The sequence below is a fragment of the Ischnura elegans genome, chromosome 11 (genome assembly GCF_921293095.1).
Source record: "Ischnura elegans chromosome 11, ioIscEleg1.1, whole genome shotgun sequence".
Classification (NCBI taxonomy): Eukaryota; Metazoa; Arthropoda; class Insecta; order Odonata; family Coenagrionidae; genus Ischnura; species Ischnura elegans.
Window position 1 is genome coordinate 101,823,158 of NC_060256.1, and position 21,106 is coordinate 101,844,263.

The 21,106-nt window shown below is 40.8% G+C and overlaps 1 protein-coding gene across 2 annotated transcripts in view; it reads left to right on the plus strand.

Annotated features, from left to right (window-relative positions):
* LOC124168533 (mRNA-capping enzyme) overlaps window positions 1-21,106 on the plus strand; it is a 133,403-nt gene that overhangs the window by 79,692 nt on the left and 32,605 nt on the right. For both annotated transcript variants that reach the window (XM_046546869.1, XM_046546870.1), the window contains 2 exons: window positions 5,590-5,712; window positions 5,792-5,977. In XM_046546869.1, coding sequence (XP_046402825.1) covers window positions 5,590-5,712; window positions 5,792-5,977 — 309 coding nt within the window. The remainder of the gene's footprint in view (window positions 1-5,589; window positions 5,713-5,791; window positions 5,978-21,106) is intronic.

Genomic DNA, 21,106 nt, shown 5'->3' on the forward strand with positions numbered 1-21,106 from the left:
TCGGTTTTCTGCCTTTTACAAACCTGTCTCGTCACCTTTGGTCCAGGAGCATTCTTGTAAAGGAAGCCAAATCCCGTAGAAGAAAATCACTGACTTCACAAACACAAAGAAAACTGACTTCACTATGCATAATATATGTAATATTTACAAAATAATAAGGATTTATTTCACTTATAAGAAAATATATACATAGAACTTACACACAAACTGCAAAAAAATCCGCTAAATGCAAACAGAAGACTCGAGGAATGCTGAAAAATAACACGAACTAATGCCCGATAACAGTAGCAGAGATCGTAAGATGTGTAATATTGAAACTCATTTGTTTCATAGTTTTCATAGTGTGAGATGCAAAGTATCGCAAGAAAGATGCGTAAAAAGGTTGCAAGAAGTCCAAAAAGTATCATGGAGTGACAACAGCTGGCACTTGCTTACTAATAAGGTGTACATACATATAATCTCAGAGCGCTCATGTGTCGACCTCAGCTCGACGTTGGACCTGATACTAGCGCACGGGCTGTCGAGCGTGACTCGACGTTGGACCGCAAAGGGTTAAGTTGAAACAGCTCATTCATGCTTCTCGTTCACGCAAACGTCCATGAATTCAGACATGCAAACGGACACGCATTCATACATTAACCTGTACGGGTTAATACACCGTGTAACCAGGCCTTTATTCCTAATTTTCTAGATGCCCACTGGTCTCCTGTTGTACAAAATATGGTGACATATTTATCCTTGTATTTTGCGATGCGGCCAACAGTAGCCTCCTGCCCCTGCTACTGGTTTTTCCCGGATTATCGCAAATGTGGTATAGCTGAGTAGGATGCATTTTTATATTCACAGCCAATTTTATAAATTAATTAATATTGTAACAAATTTAAGTACACTCTTCTCTCCATTAGTGCTAACAATAGGCTATTCATTGAAATAATTATTTGCTTACAGCCACTCCAACCACATAGTTTTTTGAGTCACACATGGGTTTTCCAGCCAGGGCATTAGAGATGCGACTCCAACAGGGTAACGAGATCGCAATACACGAAATTACCACCTCTAAATACCCTCTACCAATTGTGAACTGAGTCGAAATTTTCTCCTTGAAAAGACAAAATGCGGAGGTGCAAATTTCATTTTCCGCGACTATCTTCAAATGACTGAGATAAAAAAAATTGAGGATACCATGACAGTAGGAAAGGAAGATTCTCAAATGGCCGTGTAATAAACATTAGCCTCACAACCAGAATGGCCCATAATCACACACACATTCACTCAGAACAAACGTACAGAACAAGATCCTTTGTGAGGGCTAAGGCTTCTACTTCCACAAAAAACCAGGAATCTTCACAGGAAAGGCCTGCTAACGATAACCAGTGGTTTGTGGAAACACACTCACTCAATATGCAGTCACTCTCATATTCACTCACCCACAGTTGGCTTCACACTTCTGGGAGAAAAAATAGCTCCAAAGAGAGTGTGGTCAAGGATGGGCAAGGGGATGAGGATTTTGACTGCAAGGTTGCAGCTCTTTTCAGCATGCTGAAGGAAAGCACTTCCAACAGATGGCTGAAAGTGGAGAGGACAACCTGAAATAAATAGGAAAGAGAAAGGGGTGAAGGGGCGAATGAGGGAGGATTGGCACTGTATTGGGCGGCAAAACCTAAGGGGAATGAACCTAAGAATTGTGCATGCATCAATCTTCATTTTCATACTCTTTTTTTCTTGGTGCATTCGCGCTAATCATTAAGTTGGCATGGTTAGATACTAAGACCTACTGGTAACTCTGCACGTTAACATGACGTTTTGAGGCTACCATGGTATGCACCTCGGTTGGTACGTGTGTAGTGTAAATGGGGCATGAGCTTATTGTGATTTTTTTTAATGGAGCTGGATGCTGCGGCATCAGTACGGGTCTCGTCTCCATAAGGTAGGATTTTCCTGAGCGAGAAACAAAGTGCAGTTCTTCCCTGAATTATTTTTTTCACATACTTCCTAATTTACTGAATTGGAAAGGAAAAGACTTCGGATAACCGTTTGAAGAGTAGGTTTCCTTTGGATCATGTTTTAGAGTGCACTATCTTGAAGCATAATCATGGTTGCACTGCAGAGAAAACAACTTATTACTTCCTTACAGGATCACAAAAGTCATGATTTTTAAAGTGGTTTTCCGCTATCAATTACAAACCGTTTTATTTCCTCTCATTACTTAGTGTGTTATACCTCTACGAAAGTCAAAGCAATACAGAAGTATATTGAGGCGCACATGTAAAAGAAGCATTCCGTTGTCTGTGACTTCCAATACTAATCATGTGGAATAAAATAAAATAACTTTGTTTTATTCCACACTTCATTTTAAATAGCACAACCCGGGTTTCAGCATCTAATGCTATCGTCAGCTGATCGTATCGGGTCGTGCTAATTAAAATAAAGTGTGGAATAAAACAAAGTTATTTTATTTTATTCTATTGTGAAGCAATTCCACAAAGTAATGCCTGAGACCGCATCTTATACTAATCATGTGGTCAGAAATATTGATAGAATTGGCTTGCGTTATCGATAGTCGCACCAATGTGCATCATTTCTGCCCAGAAAAGTCACTGAAATCATTCACCATGTAATGAGGTCATGGCAAATGAATTTAATTTGAATTACACAGGCCTGCAAAAAAATACTTTTGAAATTTGATAACTGATTTTTATGTACTTTTCAGCGCTGATTTTAAAAATCTTATCCATTTTTGTCTATCACATCAGGTTTTCTCACAGATTAGGAAGTATGTTTGGGTATAGTAACAAAATATAGGCAATTTTTCACATTTTTTCCAAAGCTATAAAATTCTATTTTATTTATGAATAATGTTATAAACTACACTTCCATTTTTCTTTAACCTCATAAGTCCTTATAATAACCCTTTTGCTCTCTAATTTAAAAGATGTCCATGCTACCTTTTCCTTCGTTTCCACTTTGTTCGCAAAGTTGGTATCTGTCTTAAGTTTTCTAATGTCTGGTCCGACAAATATTTCTTCCTTTACCTTTGCCACTGATAAACCAAGAAACTGTCCTCAAAGATATCTGAAGCACTTCCCTTCTTTGGCCATGCCTTAACAAATTGTTTCATCAGCCCCAACTTAATGTGAAGTGGTGCAAGTAACACCTTTTGTGGAACCACAAGGCTGTCAATATTTTCAAATCATGCCTGTAACCTTTTTCTCAAGGAAGGGCCAAGTTTTTTGTATTTGGCATTGCTTTTTTTCTCTACTGTCCCACTCACAGAGAAAGCAAGGGAACTTTGTATGGTCACTTTGTTGACCAAGCAGCATTGAAATCACTTTTAAATCACCATATAATGCCCATTTGTGGTTTGAGTTGCAGAGTTTGCTTAAAACCAGTTCAAGGTTTTCGTAACATTCTTTTAAGTGAACCAAGTGTCCAACTGGTATAGAATCATACTTATTACCATTGTGTAGAATACTGCTTAAAGGCTTTTTTCGAAGAATCAATATAAAGTCTCCACTCATTAGGAGCATATTCTATTTTGAAATGTGTCATAAATCCGGTTCTCTAACTTAATCGTTCAGTTCAAATTGTGAGAATGAAATGGGATCGGTTGTGCTAGGATCGTAGCAATCAATGTCTTCTTCACTATAACCTAGCTCAGCCAATAGCTCGTGGCCATGATGCATATCATCCAAAAAATCTAGTGGAGAGGGTATTGATACCTCAGGTCCATGAGGAACAGGGCGAATGGCTGATTGAATGTTAGGATAAGAAATACCCTTTTTGTTTCTCAAATTGAAACTTATTTCCCTGCGAGAACAATGATAGCAGTCATCGCTATGATTTTTGGGCTCCCTACAAACCATGGGTATTCCAAAACGTAAGGACCGCTTTTTACGTTGAAATCACTGCCCCAGTTCTTCAACACACACTGCACAAAATTTGTGTGGGGCCCAAGGGTTATTTTGATCACCTAACTTTATACCAAAGTAGGTGAAATTTACTTTTTCAGCAAGGGAGCCAGGAAGTGCATGGAGCAGGGGAATGGCAAGGACAAGTGCTGACATGAAAATACTGCTGGTTTCTCCTAATAACTCTTTATTTTACGTATATCTTGTATGAAAACAGCTAAATAAAAGTTAGTGGCAATCCTAAAAACCGAAATTCAAACTCACTAGAGTGCTGAAATATTTATAAAAATATCAAAAACCGCTAAAACCAGAAATGCAGTTTGTGAAATAACTGTGCGTGATGGAGTTTTTTCCTTATTTTTCCCAAAAACAGCGTTGAAAACACTATAAAAATCACTTATTAAATTTGAAACAATTTTTATGTCGCAGACCTGTGTTATCATTCGAAAGATCATTTGAATGATCACTCACCTAGTAAAACAGACTTCATGGTGGGTGGTGTATTTCTCGGAGAGGGTTAGGGGAACGTTAAGACAAACCAAATGCTTTCCATATCAAGCACTATATTTACATCCAACGCAATACATGTTACTAGCCACTGAGTAAAACATGCACTAATGCCGTGTGTGGCATCATTCCCCTTCTCTCACTGATTGTCTGGAAGGGATCCTTCTCCCCATTGACTTGCTTGCCTTCGCGTGATTGAGTCCACAGTTTGTATTCGCATACAATGGGCATATAAAGGCTTGAGGCTGGAAGTGCTGTGTGGGTGGGGAGGTTTAGATTTGCTAAGTGCGTAGGATAAGGGTGTGAGGGGAGGAACATGTCAACATGCCTCTTACAGTACTGAATGAATGAGGTATGCGCGTGGAGGGTGGACGGAGGAAAACTTGAAAGTCTTTTACGCACTGGTCACTCTCAATTGTGATGCATGTGGTCTCATGCGTAGATGGACGCCGACTGCCCTAGTCGTATCATCATCCCCTCTCTCTCTCTCTCTCTCTCTCTCCATTGCCAGGAGCAACTTCTGGCTTACTGTTGGCTCGCATGTAAGCTCAGGGTCCAAAGTACTTTTCCCTTTGTAGGGTGTGAAAAATCTTATGGTGGCTGGTGGGAATTGGCAATAGGGTGAAGGTGCATATCACATCGGTTATAATAGAAACTGGTGAGGGAAAGAATATGTTGGCTGATATTCTGCGGAAAGATGAGGATTTTTGGTATATTTTGGCAATACTGGAGAGTTTAAATAAGTCTTGTGTATCTGCTACATATTGTACATTGTAAAAAACACAGATTTATTCAGTTTCAGGTACACTTGACATCTGTCTGTGCTCCCCCTTGAATAACCATTTGATAAATTGTGTAAAATAGTTTCTGATTCATAGTATCTCTCCTCAAGTTGTGAGTGGCATTTAATTCCATCTACTATTGCATTCCGACATCCTCAAGGGAAACAATGTGTTGCCATTTTATATAAATTTAGAGAAATTTAAAATTTTGGACTAGAAGTCATGGAAGTGTGAGGGAACCAAAAATGGAAATTTGGTGTGAATGCTGTGTAATGCTCAAATGGGCTGTTTCTGATGTTGGTCAATGTCTGAAAGCTTCACTTGTCCTGCAAGCACCCTGGAAACAAAGTGATGGGTATTTTCTCTGTTCTCACTTGTTTTGTGTTTTGCAGGAGATGGTGATTGATAAAGTGGACGGGGTGGACATTCCCCGTTACTTGGTGTATGACATCATTCACTACGAGGGCCAAGACGTCGGGAAGTCACCATTTTCACTGCGGTTGACCTGCATTGAGGTAATGAGGATTCTCTTCTCAAAGGCCTTGCTGTTTAATCTTATTGTCTGGACTTGATCTGAGCATCTGCCTGTTTCAGCGGGAGGTGATAGGGCCGCGGCGCGAAGGGATGCGCTTGGGGCTCATAGACAGGGAGAGTGAGCCATTCAGCGTGCGCCTCAAGCAGTTTTGGGACGTGACGCAAGCAGGCAACCTCCTCTCCGACAAGTTTGCTGAGCAGCTGTCTCACGAGCCAGATGGGCTCATTTTCCAGCCTGCGAAACAGGTGGGTGGGCCTCTCTCTCTCTCTCTCTTGTGCTCTCTCAGTGTGCCGCCTCTTGCAGAAGAAGCTCACTCTTGAAGTCACCATTTGTTTTTTTTTATTTTACGAGCATCTCAACTGCTCTATTATTGATCAATGATCTGGAATGCTAGGGAATAGACGCATTCAGAGTTAACACTATTTCCAGTGAATACATGTATCAGTTATCTTGATGTTGGAAACACTGCAACACAGGGGAAAATTTCCAGAATGTGCGTTGGCATTGTTGAGTAAAGGGTTAAGTAATGAGAAAAATCCAATCAAATTCATTGAGTCTATGATTATACGTGATTAAAAAAAGTATTAAACATTTGATTAAGTTTTTCTTCCGAAAATGACAGAGGTTAATAAGTCGTGTAAGTAATTTTTTTGTCAGCTACCACATTTAATGTGCAACCATTTGTAAGAGGCACACTTAAAGACATACAAGGATAAAACGTGAGGTTTGGCAACACTGATCCATGAGCAGATTCGTGATGTTAACACGACGGAGGTCTGAGAGTGACTGAATTTCTGCAGCACTAGTCCATGCCTAGTGTCTGCCAATTGGCAAAGGAAAAGTCACATGTTGAGAAACTTGGATGACCTGCCTTACGAGCTGTGCATTACGTATTTTGATGTGCTATTACCCATTCTTGTTCACTGACTCCAAAGTCAACAAGCTGGAGTGATCTCCATCTTGCCAAAGAAAAATTGGTTTGAAACATTTGATGATTTTTGGCCGATTGCACTTTTAAACTCGGACTACAATATTTTCACTCATGTTTTTAGAATGAGATCATTCAATGTCTCCTCAAAAGATTTAGACACATCCCAATGAGCCATCTCTAAATCCAAAGATATTCTTGACACATCCTTCCTTATAAGAAACATCATTCTCCCCACACCCATTCTTCAGCATCTTTGCAATGGGCTTTATTAAAGCTTTTTGATCTCATACGCCAAATTACATTTTCCAAATGTTACACTCCATGAATTTCCTCACTACCCATAAAAAATTTATCTATCCTCTACAAAGACACTAGTGCGTGTGTGAGGTTCGGTGGAAGGGTGGGTGTCGGCCCCCTTTCCTGTCACCAACTCAACGCAGCAGGGGTGCCCGGTCTCGATGCTGCTCTTTCCATACCCGATGGACCCAATCATCCGCACCATGCGTGTAGCAAGCGGTGGCATGAATCTGTACAAAGGCGTGCTGTATGTTGACGACCTTACTCTTTTTATCAACAATCCTCAACACTAAAAACTGCTTATGACATCATCAGCACATTTCAACCTGTCGGTCTGAGGAATCTAGCATTTTGATGGTTGGATGATTCTTGCTCATAGGATAATCCTCTAAAATCGCTGGCACAGCAATGGTTTTTCCAGGTTTTGCTAGTGGTAGGACCCGCCCGCTTTTGTGACGGTGCGGTATTCCTCTTGCCTTCCCTTCCTTCCCTATTCGATCCCAGGAGGTGTCATCGGGCTCCTATCGCAGCGGCGCCTCCTTCCTTTCTCCTTCCTGTCCTCCCCCTTCTGCAGTGCAGAGGTGAAAAGCTTGCGCTTACAGACCCTGCTCCGGGATTGTATCCCTGCAAGCCTGCCCTGGAGTCTCGTTCCATTTGTCAGTCTGAGGACACATAAAAAAAGTCACAGACTCCCCTAATAAACCCTTAGGTGCACGCACCTGCATGTATTGCACCAGTGCACGCTAGCGGCTTTTTTGCCGCACTTTTACATTTTTGATTTTCCCAAGTATAAATTCAAATTTGAGGGTATTTTAACGTATTTGGGTAACTTCTAATAAATAAAAGCACTTAAAATATTTTTCCCATTCATTTATAAACTAAAATATCACATAATTATATGCATATTTCTTGAAAAATACTTCGACGAATTTTTCTAAAGGAATTGCAGACGACAATCTAGACAAAAGGAAATCTAGAATAGAGTCAAAAAAACACAAAAAAAAAGGAAATGGATATGCCAAATCATTAATGCAATAATTGAAATTTTAAAAATAACAAACTATACAAGCAAAATTAATTTTTCAAGTTTTTTCATCCTTATTGACCATCACTGCCTCTGGAATGACATTTTTTGACGCAGGTGGAATGATTATTGCATATTAATTGAAAATATTCGTATATTTACGGTCTTATAATTTATACATTTTCCACGTGTAAAACAATGACCCGCCCTACATTGACGTTCGTATACAGAAGCAGATAATTCAGGAATTTTCCCAAGTCTCATTGCTAGAAAAGCTTATGTGTCTCCTAGAAGATTATCTTTTTTCACCCTGGACTTGAAATGTTTATCTGCAAGGCTAAATGCGAGAGCTTCCATGAACTCCATTCTTAAAGTTTCCAAGTAGGCTTCCGCGTAGATTATGATGAATTCCGCTGATTTTTCCGGGTATTCTTCCGCGTTTATCCATTTTGTAGGACGATATTTCGCCAACGTTCCAGTTGGCTTCCTCAGGTCCACTGAAGTGTTGATGCAGAAATTTGTTCATCTTATATACACCCCGTTTGCCGCCTTTTTTGTGGAGGTGTGCCCTGATTGGTCAGGATCTTTGAAGACCCTTTTCCACGCACTGGCGAGATTGTAGCCGTCTTCACGGTTGAAGTTCTTTGTCGTTTTGGCGATTTCAATTGCCTCCCTGATTATTCTCGGGTAGTAGCGGCCTTCTTTGTTCAGAAGAGAGGCGTTGTCAAAATCAATATTGTGTGTCGGTCCACTCCATTGGTGTTCCGCCACCGCTGACTGGGTGAAATGTCTATTTTTTACTGCCCCTCTGTGCTCTTGGACTCGGCATTTCAGTGCTCGTAATGTTTGGCCGATGTAGGACTCACCGCAGCTGCATTTAATTTGATATACTCCTCCACAGATGTCATTAGGGTGGTGGTCTTTCGTGTTGACGAGGATATTCGACATCTTGGTGACGCATTTGAATCTGGTCATGATGTTGTGTTTCTGGAGAGCTCTCGCGATCTTTTCCGTGGTACCGGCGACGTAAGTTAGGATAGCGTGTGCCCTCGCCTTTTCTGTAGTAGGGCTCTCTTCATTTGTCCACCACCACGATCAATCCATGATTATCAAAACGATTTTCACTTGAAAACTTTTTTTTCTATAAATATTCAAAAATTGCACTTTTGACAAATTTCGACAAAAAAGTGGCTTTTTCAAATAGATGTAAAAATGCATGCAGCAGTTGACCTCCAGAAATGGGGAACTTCGAAGCAGGGAGGCAGAAAAAGGTCAGCGGGGGAGAAAGAGGGTAGGGTGAAACACAATTCTATTACTCTCCTGTAACTTGATACATATTTTCTTTGGAAGCTTTTGATTTATGGTCTTTGTAATACGAACCCTGCATGAGCTGAGGCCTTTTGTTTGATTTCGGAGAGGAGGAAAGCATCGGAGGAGGGGTGAGGGCGGATGGATGGAGGGGGTAGCGTATTTTGGGAATTGTGCTATGCAGTTACCATCCCACGGCACTGAGGTTCTCCTGGTGGAGGAATCGGGGATTTTTTCACCCAATCAATTTCAGTTCCCCAAGTCGAACTCTTTTCACCGCTCTAATCCACAAATTTGATGTAATTCGTCAACTTGCCTAAAACGGCGCTGCGTGCACTAAACGATTACAGTTCTCTACATATTTCCGAGTCAACTACCAACGATGTGCGTGTGACAGTGTATGACGCGAAATTCAAAGTATTGGAGGTATTCGAGATGGTACCTTTAGCATAACTATTCGAGACCTCGAATATCGAATACTTTCTAGTAGGCATGGGTCGAAAAGCAGATTTCTCGAATTCGAATATCGAATTCGAATATCAAATCATGGCTCGAATATTCGAATACCTCGAATTTCGAATACCTCGAATACTAAACGATGAATGTGGGAATGTTTGACTTGGTCGCCTATGCAGCAGGAAACCCAAGATTTCGGCGAGTAATTGTGATTTCCTTTAAAGGATTCAAACAGGAATTTAGCTAATGAATGGAATATTTTAATTTTATGTAAACAATAGGGTACTTTCCTTCATCAAAGAAAACCAAATGCATTGATTGCGATTCCTTACCCAACGGTAATGTATTAATAATATACAAATTATTTATTTTTAGAAATACCGGTTTACAGTGGCGGCGCGTGCGTATACGCATGTTAGCAAGTGCACACCCAAAGATGAATAATTTATAAAAGAAAACTATTCCTTTGCAACGCGAAGGATAAAAGTACTGTCTGCATTTGCAAGAAACATGAGCCTCCGAACGCTACAGCTATCTCCCTTTCGAATTCACCGCTCTACAAGTGTGCGATCCCGTGGCATCATGCCGGGCGCATTTTCGGTCTGTGCGATCGCTTGAGGGAGCTCTGGCGGGACGAGGTAAGCGGGGGGGTATGTGCTGTTCAAAGGGGCGATGGGAGCCTCGCCTCGCCTCGCCGGAATTTCTGTTTATTTATGAGTCACTAGCCCCAGCCTTTTGGCTGTCTCCAGTGGGTTTCTTCAGGGTTCACGTCTACTGTTTATATTATCATTGATATTTCAGTGTTTCTACTAATTTTTGTTCATGGGGAGGGGATGTGGTCAGGGATTAGGGCAGAGAGAGGCGTGCGATGTCTAAGGTGATGATCTGGGGTATATTCCCAGAGATCAATTATTTTTTCGTTTCCTGTGCGTATGAGAGACCTTTTGAATATGGGAAGGTTTGCTTTCAATTCAGTTAATAGCGGAGTTATTTTGAGGTCTTTCCTCAGATCTTTGTTCCGTATGTACCATGGGGCACCCACGATCTTCCGTAGAAGTACATTTTCTGTTTTTTGTAGTCTTGATAGGTGGGTTTTTGAAGCCATTAGCCAGACTGGGGAAGCATAAGATAATAGAGGTTTTAGCATGGTTTTGTACAGAAGGCATTTAGATTTTAGCGATAATTTCGACCGTTTTTGGAGCAGTGGCCCAAGCGCTGCTGCAGCGGCTTTGGTTTTTCCGATGGCGTTGTTGATTTGGTGGTTCCAGATCAGCTTTCTGTCGAGGGTTACACCTAAGAATTTAGATGTTTCTTGCCGTCTGATTTCTTTGGTCCCGTAATATATGGGATTTCCGGTGCCCGCTTTTGGGCGCCTGCTAAAGGTCATATGAATACATTTGGTAGGATTTGCCGTCAGCTTCCACGAGTCTGCCCAGTCTTCGTATGCGTCTATTTGTCTTTGAAGCAAGTCAGATGTTGTTCGTGGGTTTGAACCTTGAGCTATGAAGGTGGTGTCGTCTGCGTAAAGAAAAGCCTCATTGCCGGGAATTAAGGGAAGGTCATTAACATACATATTGAATAGGGTGGGGGATAGGATGGCGCCTTGCGGGACGCCGGAAGTAATAGGAAGGGTAATAGAAGAGGCTGTATTGAATTTAACGTAGAAGGTTCTGTCTGTGGTGAAGGATTTGATTATTTTTTGCAGGTACATTGGGATGGGGAAGGATGAGATTTTTAAGATGAGGCCCAAGGTCCAAACCCAGTCGAACGCAGCTTCTAGATCAAGAAAAACTGCCTGAGTGATGAGTCGGGCGTTGAAACCATTTGCAATCTTCTCAGTGAGTCGCAGGATCTGGTGTGTTGTGGATGTTTTTGGTTGGAAGCCTGTTTGCTCTGGCCTGATGCTATGTTCTAGGGATAGGTGGTGTTTGAGGCGGTTGTGGATTAGAGTTTCAAACAGTTTGGAAAGAGTGCAGAGGAGAGAAATAGGTCTGTAGGAGGAAGGATTCGTTGCAGGTTTTTGAGGTTTAGGCAGCATGATAACTTTAGCGCGCTTCCATGCTGTTGGGAAATAGGAGATGTGAAATAGGAAGTTGTAGAATGTGGCAAGAAAGGAAAAGGCAGAGGCTGGGAGGTTTTTTAGTAGCTTATTCGATATAGCATCAGGGCCAGGCGCAGATTTCCTTTTGAGTCCTTTGACTACTTCGATGATCTCGTGGTCGCAGGTAAGAGCTGGTTGGTCGTTTGGACAGTAGCTTAGGCTCATCCAATGTGCTTCTGCTTCTTCTTCAAGCTCGGATTCTAGGGTGTTTGTGAATCGCGCCTCGAGCATGTCCGAGAAGAGATTAGCTTTTCCGTAGTCTGTTGAGGCAGTTGTGTCTCCGGATTTAAGAGGTGGAGTCTGGTTGTGGGGATTTTTTAAGGCTCTGGCCATCTTCCAGATTGAGTTGTCCTCCGTGGAAAGGGAGGCGACTTTTTTATCCCAACGGTTTTGGCGGTGGTTTTTCAGGAGGCGATTGACTCTGTTTCGCTGTATCTTGAAGTGGTCGTGGTTTTCCTTTGTTCTAATTGCTTGCCACAGTTTCCTGGCTTTGTTTCTGTGTTTAATGGCTTGGAGAATTTCTAGTGGAAGAGCATCCGGATTTTTGTCTTCTGGGATGGAAAATTTGGAAGCGTCGGCGCAGTCGCGGATTGTTGCCGTGAGCTGTTCAACGCAGGCGTCGGCATCAGTGCGGGTGGAGAGCGGAAGTTTTTCGAGCTTGTAGATATTATCAGCAACCAGACGGTTGAATTTATTAAGGTTGATGCCAGTTCTCGGGAGTGGAATACGGGCGGATGCGGAGCAGTTTATACAGTAGAGGAGTGGAAGGTGATCGGAGGCAGATGAATCCAGAGTGATGGGGTTTTCTATTGCAGGGAGGTTGGTTGTGAGAGCTAGGTCGAGGATGTCAGCGGAGCCATGGACGGAATAGTGGGTAAAGGTAGATGGGGTGAGAACTTTGGCATTTCTTTCTTCGGCAATGAAATGAATTTTTCTACCAGCGGCATTGGTGGTTGAAGCTCCCCAGCTGGTATGCTTCGCGTTTAAGTCGCCACCGGCGAAGGTTCTTCCTGTTAATGTTTCTGTTATAAATTTGAGGTCAGTCATATTGATCTTTTGGCGATGGGAGCAGACTCAAAACCATGCGAATGCGCACGCGCATGTTTTTGGTGACTGACTTGCAGGTAGTGTAGTGGTGTAGCCGCCACCTACACTACCTGCGCCCAGGATCCTAGTCCGTCTACAGAGCCATCTGTATAGCCGTTTCTACACTACTTCCTCATAGGGTGTAAGGAAAAGAGAATGAATTTCAACTACCGTCACGTGTAAAGGTGTGTTGAGAATAATTATTTTCATACATGCTAATATTATTTCTGTTCATGCAATTTTAAGGGTAGAGTGTACCAGCATAGAGTAAGTATATATAGAGAGCTCACCACACGTACAAAAATCGTATACGTTTTTGGTGTAGTTCTAGAACAATTAACCAGATGGCTATGAACAATTTTGGCAATTTTTTAAATTTGCTCTTTCCACAAGTATAAAAATATATTCTGAAGCAGAAAGGGTTGCTACATTTAGTCGAGACATTAATTATTCGATTTTATTTATAACAATTGTTATAAAAAATATTTTCTCAAAATTCGGCTAGTTACATGACTTTTCCGAGTTTATATTTCTAATCCATTTTCCGGCAGACTGTTGTTAGTATAAAGTTGAAACTTGCAGGAAATGTTAATAGCACATTTTTTCCGTACTGGTAAACTTTAATTTGTTCATAACTCAGTTTCAACGTTGTTATATGTGTTTATATATCTTTCGGACGAAAAATCTGGAATTTTGCAGGGTAAAAATCAATCGCCTACTAACTTTCGTATCTTACGATATAGGTCCATATATGCTGCGTATGAAATTTGAACAAAACTATAAATTTATTTTTGGTGAAAGAATTGTAACTTTATCTCTATTACAAGGGGAGTTATGAATTTTTAATGACCGCACCTCGTCAGGCTTTCCTTACTGGCCTGGGTCTACGCTGAAATCTCCCGCCTCCCAAGGAGATCGTTTTGCCATCAGACAGGTTGGCGAGGTGAGGCTGTTGCTTTGACGAGGAAGAGATTTTCCGTGAGGGAAGATTTTTTCGCTTCAAGAGACAATATTTATCTCATTGATGTTCATCGCTTCGTTGAACGATCAACATATCGAATGAAAAACATTTCGCGTAGTGTGCTTCAGAACTTCAGTTGGAAAATACCTCACTTTGGTGAAGTGTAAATGTTATTTACAACACCAAGTGCCGGAATATCACAATAAAATAGGAATGCGAGATTGGATCTCTACACTGAAAAACAATGCACTGTTTGCCTTTCGGTAACGGTTATAGCCTCTTCACCACAGTTAGTAACTAAAGCATTACATCGCATTACATGCGATGTAATACTAACGAGTGGTAAAGGTTAGTTTTCGGTGTCAAAATCAGAAAACCAGACGCCTTCAATAAAATAACAGTTGATTAAAAATTGTTGTTATACATTAGCTATTAAGAGATATTAATCCTTGATGTATATCTCCATGAATAGTGAGCAGACTTGAAGATCTTAAAAATTCAAACCATTTGTGAATGAATGCACGAGGAAATATTACATTTACATCATGTTCATTGCAATTAATTCTATGGACTTAATAGAAAATTTCACCATAACGACAATCTATCGCGTATGGATATAGCTATGTAGGCCGTGAACAGCTGAAATAGGACACATCTTAGATCGACACATTTCATCCTTTGATTATTTGATTGCCATGAGCTCCCCATACTTACTTCTACACTATTTCATCCAGCAGCTGAGATTCTCTTCCTTTTGTTATCATCAGTTAATTACTGAGTAAATGCTGGGGCCAGGGCTTGTTTATATCGAAATTCAGAAACGAATTGATAATTAAAATGATTTTTTTCTGCTTTATTTACGTACTTACGTATTAAGATTCAGTTGCATATATTCACTGTAAGTTTGAGAAAATATTAATTTTTTTGTTTCTTCTGTGAAGCCACTGAGGACAACCACTTACAACTCCATTTTATCATATCGAAATTCAGAAACGTTTGATAATTAAAATAATTGTTTACTTCGATTTATTTACGTAGTCACGTATTCACGTTATAAGATTCGGTTGCATAGATTTACTATAAATTTGACAAAATATAATTAATCACAGGTGAAACAAAAAATAAATTTTTGTTTCACCTGTGAAGCGACTGGGGACAACCACTTACAACTCCTCCTTATCATAAATTGAAAATGTACTAAATTTAGAGTGAACATTAAATGTTCATTACATAACTCAGGCTCATATTCCATCTCTAGCTTAAGAAACATCTCTGCCCTTGAAAGCATCGACTCTCTCAATTTCCTTTTATAAGGTGTGTCACAAAATTGATTTCTGAAAAATAACAGAGCTTTTTTTTTACAAATTCTGATAAACCTTCTTTTATGGACACAGCAAACCCTCAACATCCTTAGCTTTTCCTGGAAATGTTCTTTCCATAATTGATATTTTACTCCTGTCCTCAATTGTTTTCTTCCCAGAAAATTTTTTCTTGCAGTTAATGCATCCACTTTTAGCCAAGAGTCTCTTAAGGAGATATCCAGCGAAGTAAACGATTGATCCATGTTCCAAAGTTAAAACAAAACTTCGTTAATCCTTGAGCGGGCGCGCCTGATATTTTTACATGACTTGGCGGGTAAAAATATCAGGCGCATGTGGCGGGTAACAATATATGCATTCGCATTATGTAAATGAATGCAGTATTTATATGATAACACTAGATTTTTTCTAAAATGTATCTTTATTTGTAGAACATAGTTCAAGCTTGTACATTTATAGGTGATAGAGATATAACGGTACACAGGTGGTACACGGCCGGTCGCGCGGCGTACTTTATACGCCACGGGTGTCGGGTTCTTCTAGCCGGTCTACAAAAAATCTAAAAGACTTATTGCTTTAAGAACTAACGGTATCGACAGTCAAAATGACATTTGAGGAATTAAGAAGGGTAGTTTTTTTCTCCCACAACCTTCAATATCCCCACTTCTCGTCACCCAAACCCCATCCTCCACCTTACATATCAAGCACCCTTCAAGCACCAAGGCATATGTAAGGAGGAACTTTTAAGGCTTATCTTACACTTGATAATGCTTTTTGTAACGACGAAACGCGTAGCGTCATAATAAAACTCAGTGGAAATATTACAATGTCTAATTTTACTAATATTAAGAACTTCCACCATATCGTTCCTCACATCATAAAAGATATAAAGGTGATGTTTATATGTAAGACAGAGTCTTGTACCAGATGATGGCTCTGTGAGCCGAAACGCGTCGAACGTATTAAAATGTTGTGTAAAATTGGTACCACCTTTTATTTAAATAAATGTGAATTCTTTTGTACATCTTTTTCGCATGTTGTTTTTCGCAAACCTTTACGTTTTATATGTCCTTCATTCCTGAAATAAGAAACTCCAAACCCAAAACTCTTATTATCATAAATGTGTCTCCGCTTTTGCATCAAATTTTCAGCGTGGAACTAATTCACGGGTAATATTTCCTTACCTAATTAAATAGAGTGCAGAAAATTTCACAAAGTGGCTCAGTATCATGTCTTCCGACAAAATACTATCAGCGGTATTATCTCTCAACTTTACCAATGTTCCAGTACCGCATTGAGGAAGGCTGTAGTACTTCGTCAAAGGAATCATTGCGTCTCGCATAGTATTACACTGCTACATGTAAAACCCCTCCAAAGTCCATTCGATATTCGAGCATATCTCCTATCACTATTTCATCAAAATCTGTGGTGGTCGTGAATACATCCGTGACCCTATCTAACTGATAGCCTATTAGTTTAGTTTGCGAATATATATTTAAAGGGCCCGGGCCCCCTGAAAATTCCCCCTCTCTCCTTTTGGCTTTCAGACTGCAATGTTTGAAGTGCATGAGACAGTTTCAATACTTATTCACAGTTGTATGTTTTGAAACTGTTTTCAGTAGTAATGGGGAAAGCCAAGCCGAGAGAAGAGGGAAGGATTCGTGGAAGAAGCAGCTCGCCAGGCGAGGAAGACATGCCTATGGGCACAGATATATACACCTACATATCTGTGCCTATGGGACTCCACCTTTTTCTTTCACAATCAGCCCAAAAATCGTCTTCCCTTCCTTAGATGCTTGGGAGACGGACGGAAGAGGAAGAGGGGAGGGCGGTAAGGAAAGGGGGTGACAGGAAGCGACCTTGAAATTGGTCCCTCTCGCCCCTTGTTCGTCATTCTGGGGCCATCTATCAGAGCTTTGAGAATTAAAACTGTCGATACGATTTCCGCCTATGGCGTGAGCCCTCTAGAATATACTTACTCTATGGTACCAGTGATATGTTTTGCTTGCTATGTATTCTATTACGACGAAATATGACGCTCATGGATTAGGATTAACATAATATAATTAAATCATCCTATATCTGCTCTAATGCACACCCTAGATAAATTACCACCAGCCGCCACTGCCGGGTTATACGTATGGCAATGGTCAATTTTATCCTCATTTGAAAAAGGCCAGATTGGCGCCCATGCGATGCCACTCCACATGACATCACAGGGATCTAGTTTCTACACGAGAGGATAGGAGTTTTACATCGTCTGAGGTTACCAATGCATACATGAGTCACAGAGCTCAGGGAAACATGTCTTAATAATCACCTATTAAAACTGGCTAAGGTCGGAAAGCTTTCTTCGTTTGATAAGGTATTAATAATCCTTTTTTAAGCCAAGCGCTACCAGCTAGCATTTAACTCTGCTACCTGCTAGCATCCTGCGTCGTATCAGCGCTCAGAGAATCGCACCAAGGTCACCTCACTCGCGGCAACGGGAAGCAGAACGACGTCACGCGGAGTTTTTCCCGGCATTCATACTTACCCGACGCGTTTTCGCGCACTTGAAATTTTTCACTTTTCATTTAATCGCGAAAAATATATATCGCCATTTAAAAATCTAAAAGTGTGAAATACGTACTCCTGGAGTAATAATCTTTCGATTTAGGCAATAAAAAATAATAGGAAAGCACCCTATTTGACCATTACGCCAAAATGCTAAGCCTCCGTCGTATTTCTTCGTTTTTCCGGCACTTATTTTCCTGCGTAAATGCTTAAATAAAGTCAGAAATATGTCGTGTTTGGTCTTATTCTTTTTTAAATTACGCGCACATTACTAATAGTTCAGTCCAATAAAAGTGTAATATCAATTGCCGAAAATCATTGCTAGACAACTTTTGGGCTAGTAGATGACTCATACAGCAGTTGACCTCCAGAAATGGGAACTTCGAAGCAGGTAAGCAGAAAAAGGCCAGTGGGTGAGTAGAGGGGGGTGGCGTGAGACACGTTTTTATTGTTCTCGTGTAACTTGATATTTTTTTCGAAGCTAAGGTCTTCGTAATAAGATCCCTGCGCGAGCTGGGGTCTTTTGTTTGATTTCGGAGAAGAGTGGGTGAGGCGAATGCTGAATGGAGGGGGATAGCAGATCGTGGGAAATGCGCCAATGTCACTATCCCACGGCACTGAGTTTCTCCCTATGGTAGTTTCATCTCCTGGGGAAGATTCAAAATAAGTCCTGTCGTTATTAGCCACAAAGGACACATGGCAAACACCTCGTCTCATTTTTGTCAAAAGATGGATGCGGGAAAATGGTCAGTGGGGAGAAAGAGTGATGGGTGAAACACGGTTCTATTATTTTCCGGTAACTTGATATTTTTTCGAAGCTAAGGTCTTCGTAATACGATCCCTGCACGAGCTGGGACCTTTTGTTTGATTTCGGAGAAGAGGAAATCGTCAGATTGGGTGGGGTGAATGCTGAATGGAGGGGGATAGCAGATCGTGGGAAATGCGTCAATGTCACTATCCCACGGCACTGAGGTTCTCCTGATGGGGGACACCTGGGATTTTCGGATTTTTTTCACCAGATCAATTTCGGTTCCCACGTCGAACTCTTTTCACCGCTGTAACCTGCGAATTTGATATAGTTTGTCAGCTTGCCTAAAACGGCGCTGCATGCATTAACGACCAGAGTTCTCTTCATTTTTCCGAGTCAACTACCAACGACGTGCGAGCGACAGTGTATGACGCGAAATTTAAAGTATTCGAGGTATTCGAGACGGTACCTTTGGCATAACTATTCGAGATCTCGATTATCGAATACTTTCTAGTATTCGAGGTATTCGAGTATTCGCGGATACTATTCGCACATCTCTACTTTCTAGTATTCAAGGTATTCGGGTATTTGCAGATACTATTCGCACATCTCTAAATAAAACCCCAGATACATCAATAGACCGGAGCTGGGGAGAGGTTATCAGGCATGTGCGCGGGATAACTGCAAGACACACTTCAGCATCCCTACAGCTGACAATAAAAGCCCGCATACTGGAGCAACTTGTGCTATAGCCAAGTTGTGGTTTGTGACATATGTGTGGCCCCTCCCCCCAAATACAATGAGGACTTAATCAAAATCACGAACAGCTTCATTTGGCACAGGAGACAGATCAAAAGACCATCCTTTACCTACCACTTGTCAAAGGTGGCTTAAAATTGACAAACACACAAATTGTATCCAGCATCATATACACCAAATTACAGATCGAGACACTTATAGATGCCACACCACAGGAAAGACAACTAACTATCGCCGCAATAGACACGCAAAACCACATCCTTGAAAGAGCCATCTTGGGAACAAAATAGTCATCAACCTAATGAGGGAGGGAGAACAGTTCGAGCCTAAAAGGATACCGTGCAAGCCTGTGTAAGAGGCGCACCTTTTTTCCCGGAAATTGCAGCTGAAAATGGGGGTGCTTCTCTTACACAAACTTCTTCCCCCTCCCCTTCACTGGTCGCAAGTCCGAGGGAATTGAGTGGCCTTGGTTTCTCACGTGAGGTGAGTCAGGCATCTGAAACCCTAGGTCAAAAAGAAGCGGCAGGCAGGGTAATTTCTCCCTTAGTGAGGTATTTTTAAAATGCTCCTGTTTGCTTTTCTTACCTGTAAGCATCACTGTGTCCCATTGGTACCTCAAAGGTGACCATGGAAGAGATCACACTGGGTTTTTTTGCTCCGGAGGGGCACCTTGCTAAAATATGTTTGCATTCTACTCGGCATTTGCACTGCTATTATGGATTCCTGTCTGATGTAAAAATTCTTACCCATCAAATGCCATTTCAAGTACAAATAGTTACGAGAGCAATGTGCATGTGATGCCTAAAGCAAACGCTTTCGCCAATGCAGTGATTGGCTGTGAGATAGATAACATAGGTCAAAAATAGTTTATTATTAGAAATGTTCCTTTCTAACAATTAAATTTTTTTTTAAATTGAGGCAATGTGTAAAGCATGAACAATGTTGCATTAATCGTCAGCGACACACCCACCTGATCCTTGGCTTCATCCCACTTCTTGTTTTCACCAGGTATCTCGCTCTGCCCCCACCCCTGCCGTCATGTGCTAGCGGATAACCCGAGGCGTTGCAATACTCATGTGCTTTACCTTTTTCATAATCGAAAAAAAAACTTCCTTTTTCAAAGAGATCTTTAGTAAATTATTGATTTTTCAATATTTTGTTTTCTTTTTTGAAGGAAAGTAATTGTGTTTTTATATTTATGGGGGTCCAGACCCCCAGAATCTGGGCCCCTGTGATGTCACGCAGAGTGGCATCACATGGCCACCAATCTGGCCTTTTTCAAATAAGTTCAAAGTTGACCATTAACATTCGTCTAAACTGGTATTTCTGAAACTAAATAATTTGTATGTTATGAATACACTAATGATGGCTAACGAATCGCAATCAATGCCTTTTGTTTTCTTTGATGAATTGATTGACTACCCTATTCTCTATATGGGTTGCTCAACTTTATCTTGACTAGTTGATGGTGGAATGCATCATGACTAAGGACATGCAAAAGTTGGGGTTATTTTATAGCCAAAAGTGGTGTTATTTTTTTCACAAAAGCGGTGTTTTTCTAACGGCAAAATAATTGATGTTGATTGAGAGCCATTTTTCCAGTGGCCCACCCATTGCCCTAAATTTAGGATATTATTGACCGGGAATAATTTAAGCAATAATATATATGGAGTATTGACTGAATTCAATATTTTACATATTTTATCCTTCGTGTATCCATATATCTAGCTTACATAGAGAGAAATTACTTTTATATGTCTGTAATTTTAAATGAAATATTGCTATTGTGATCAAGTTGTCATCTTTTACATTTATTCTCTTATCTGTT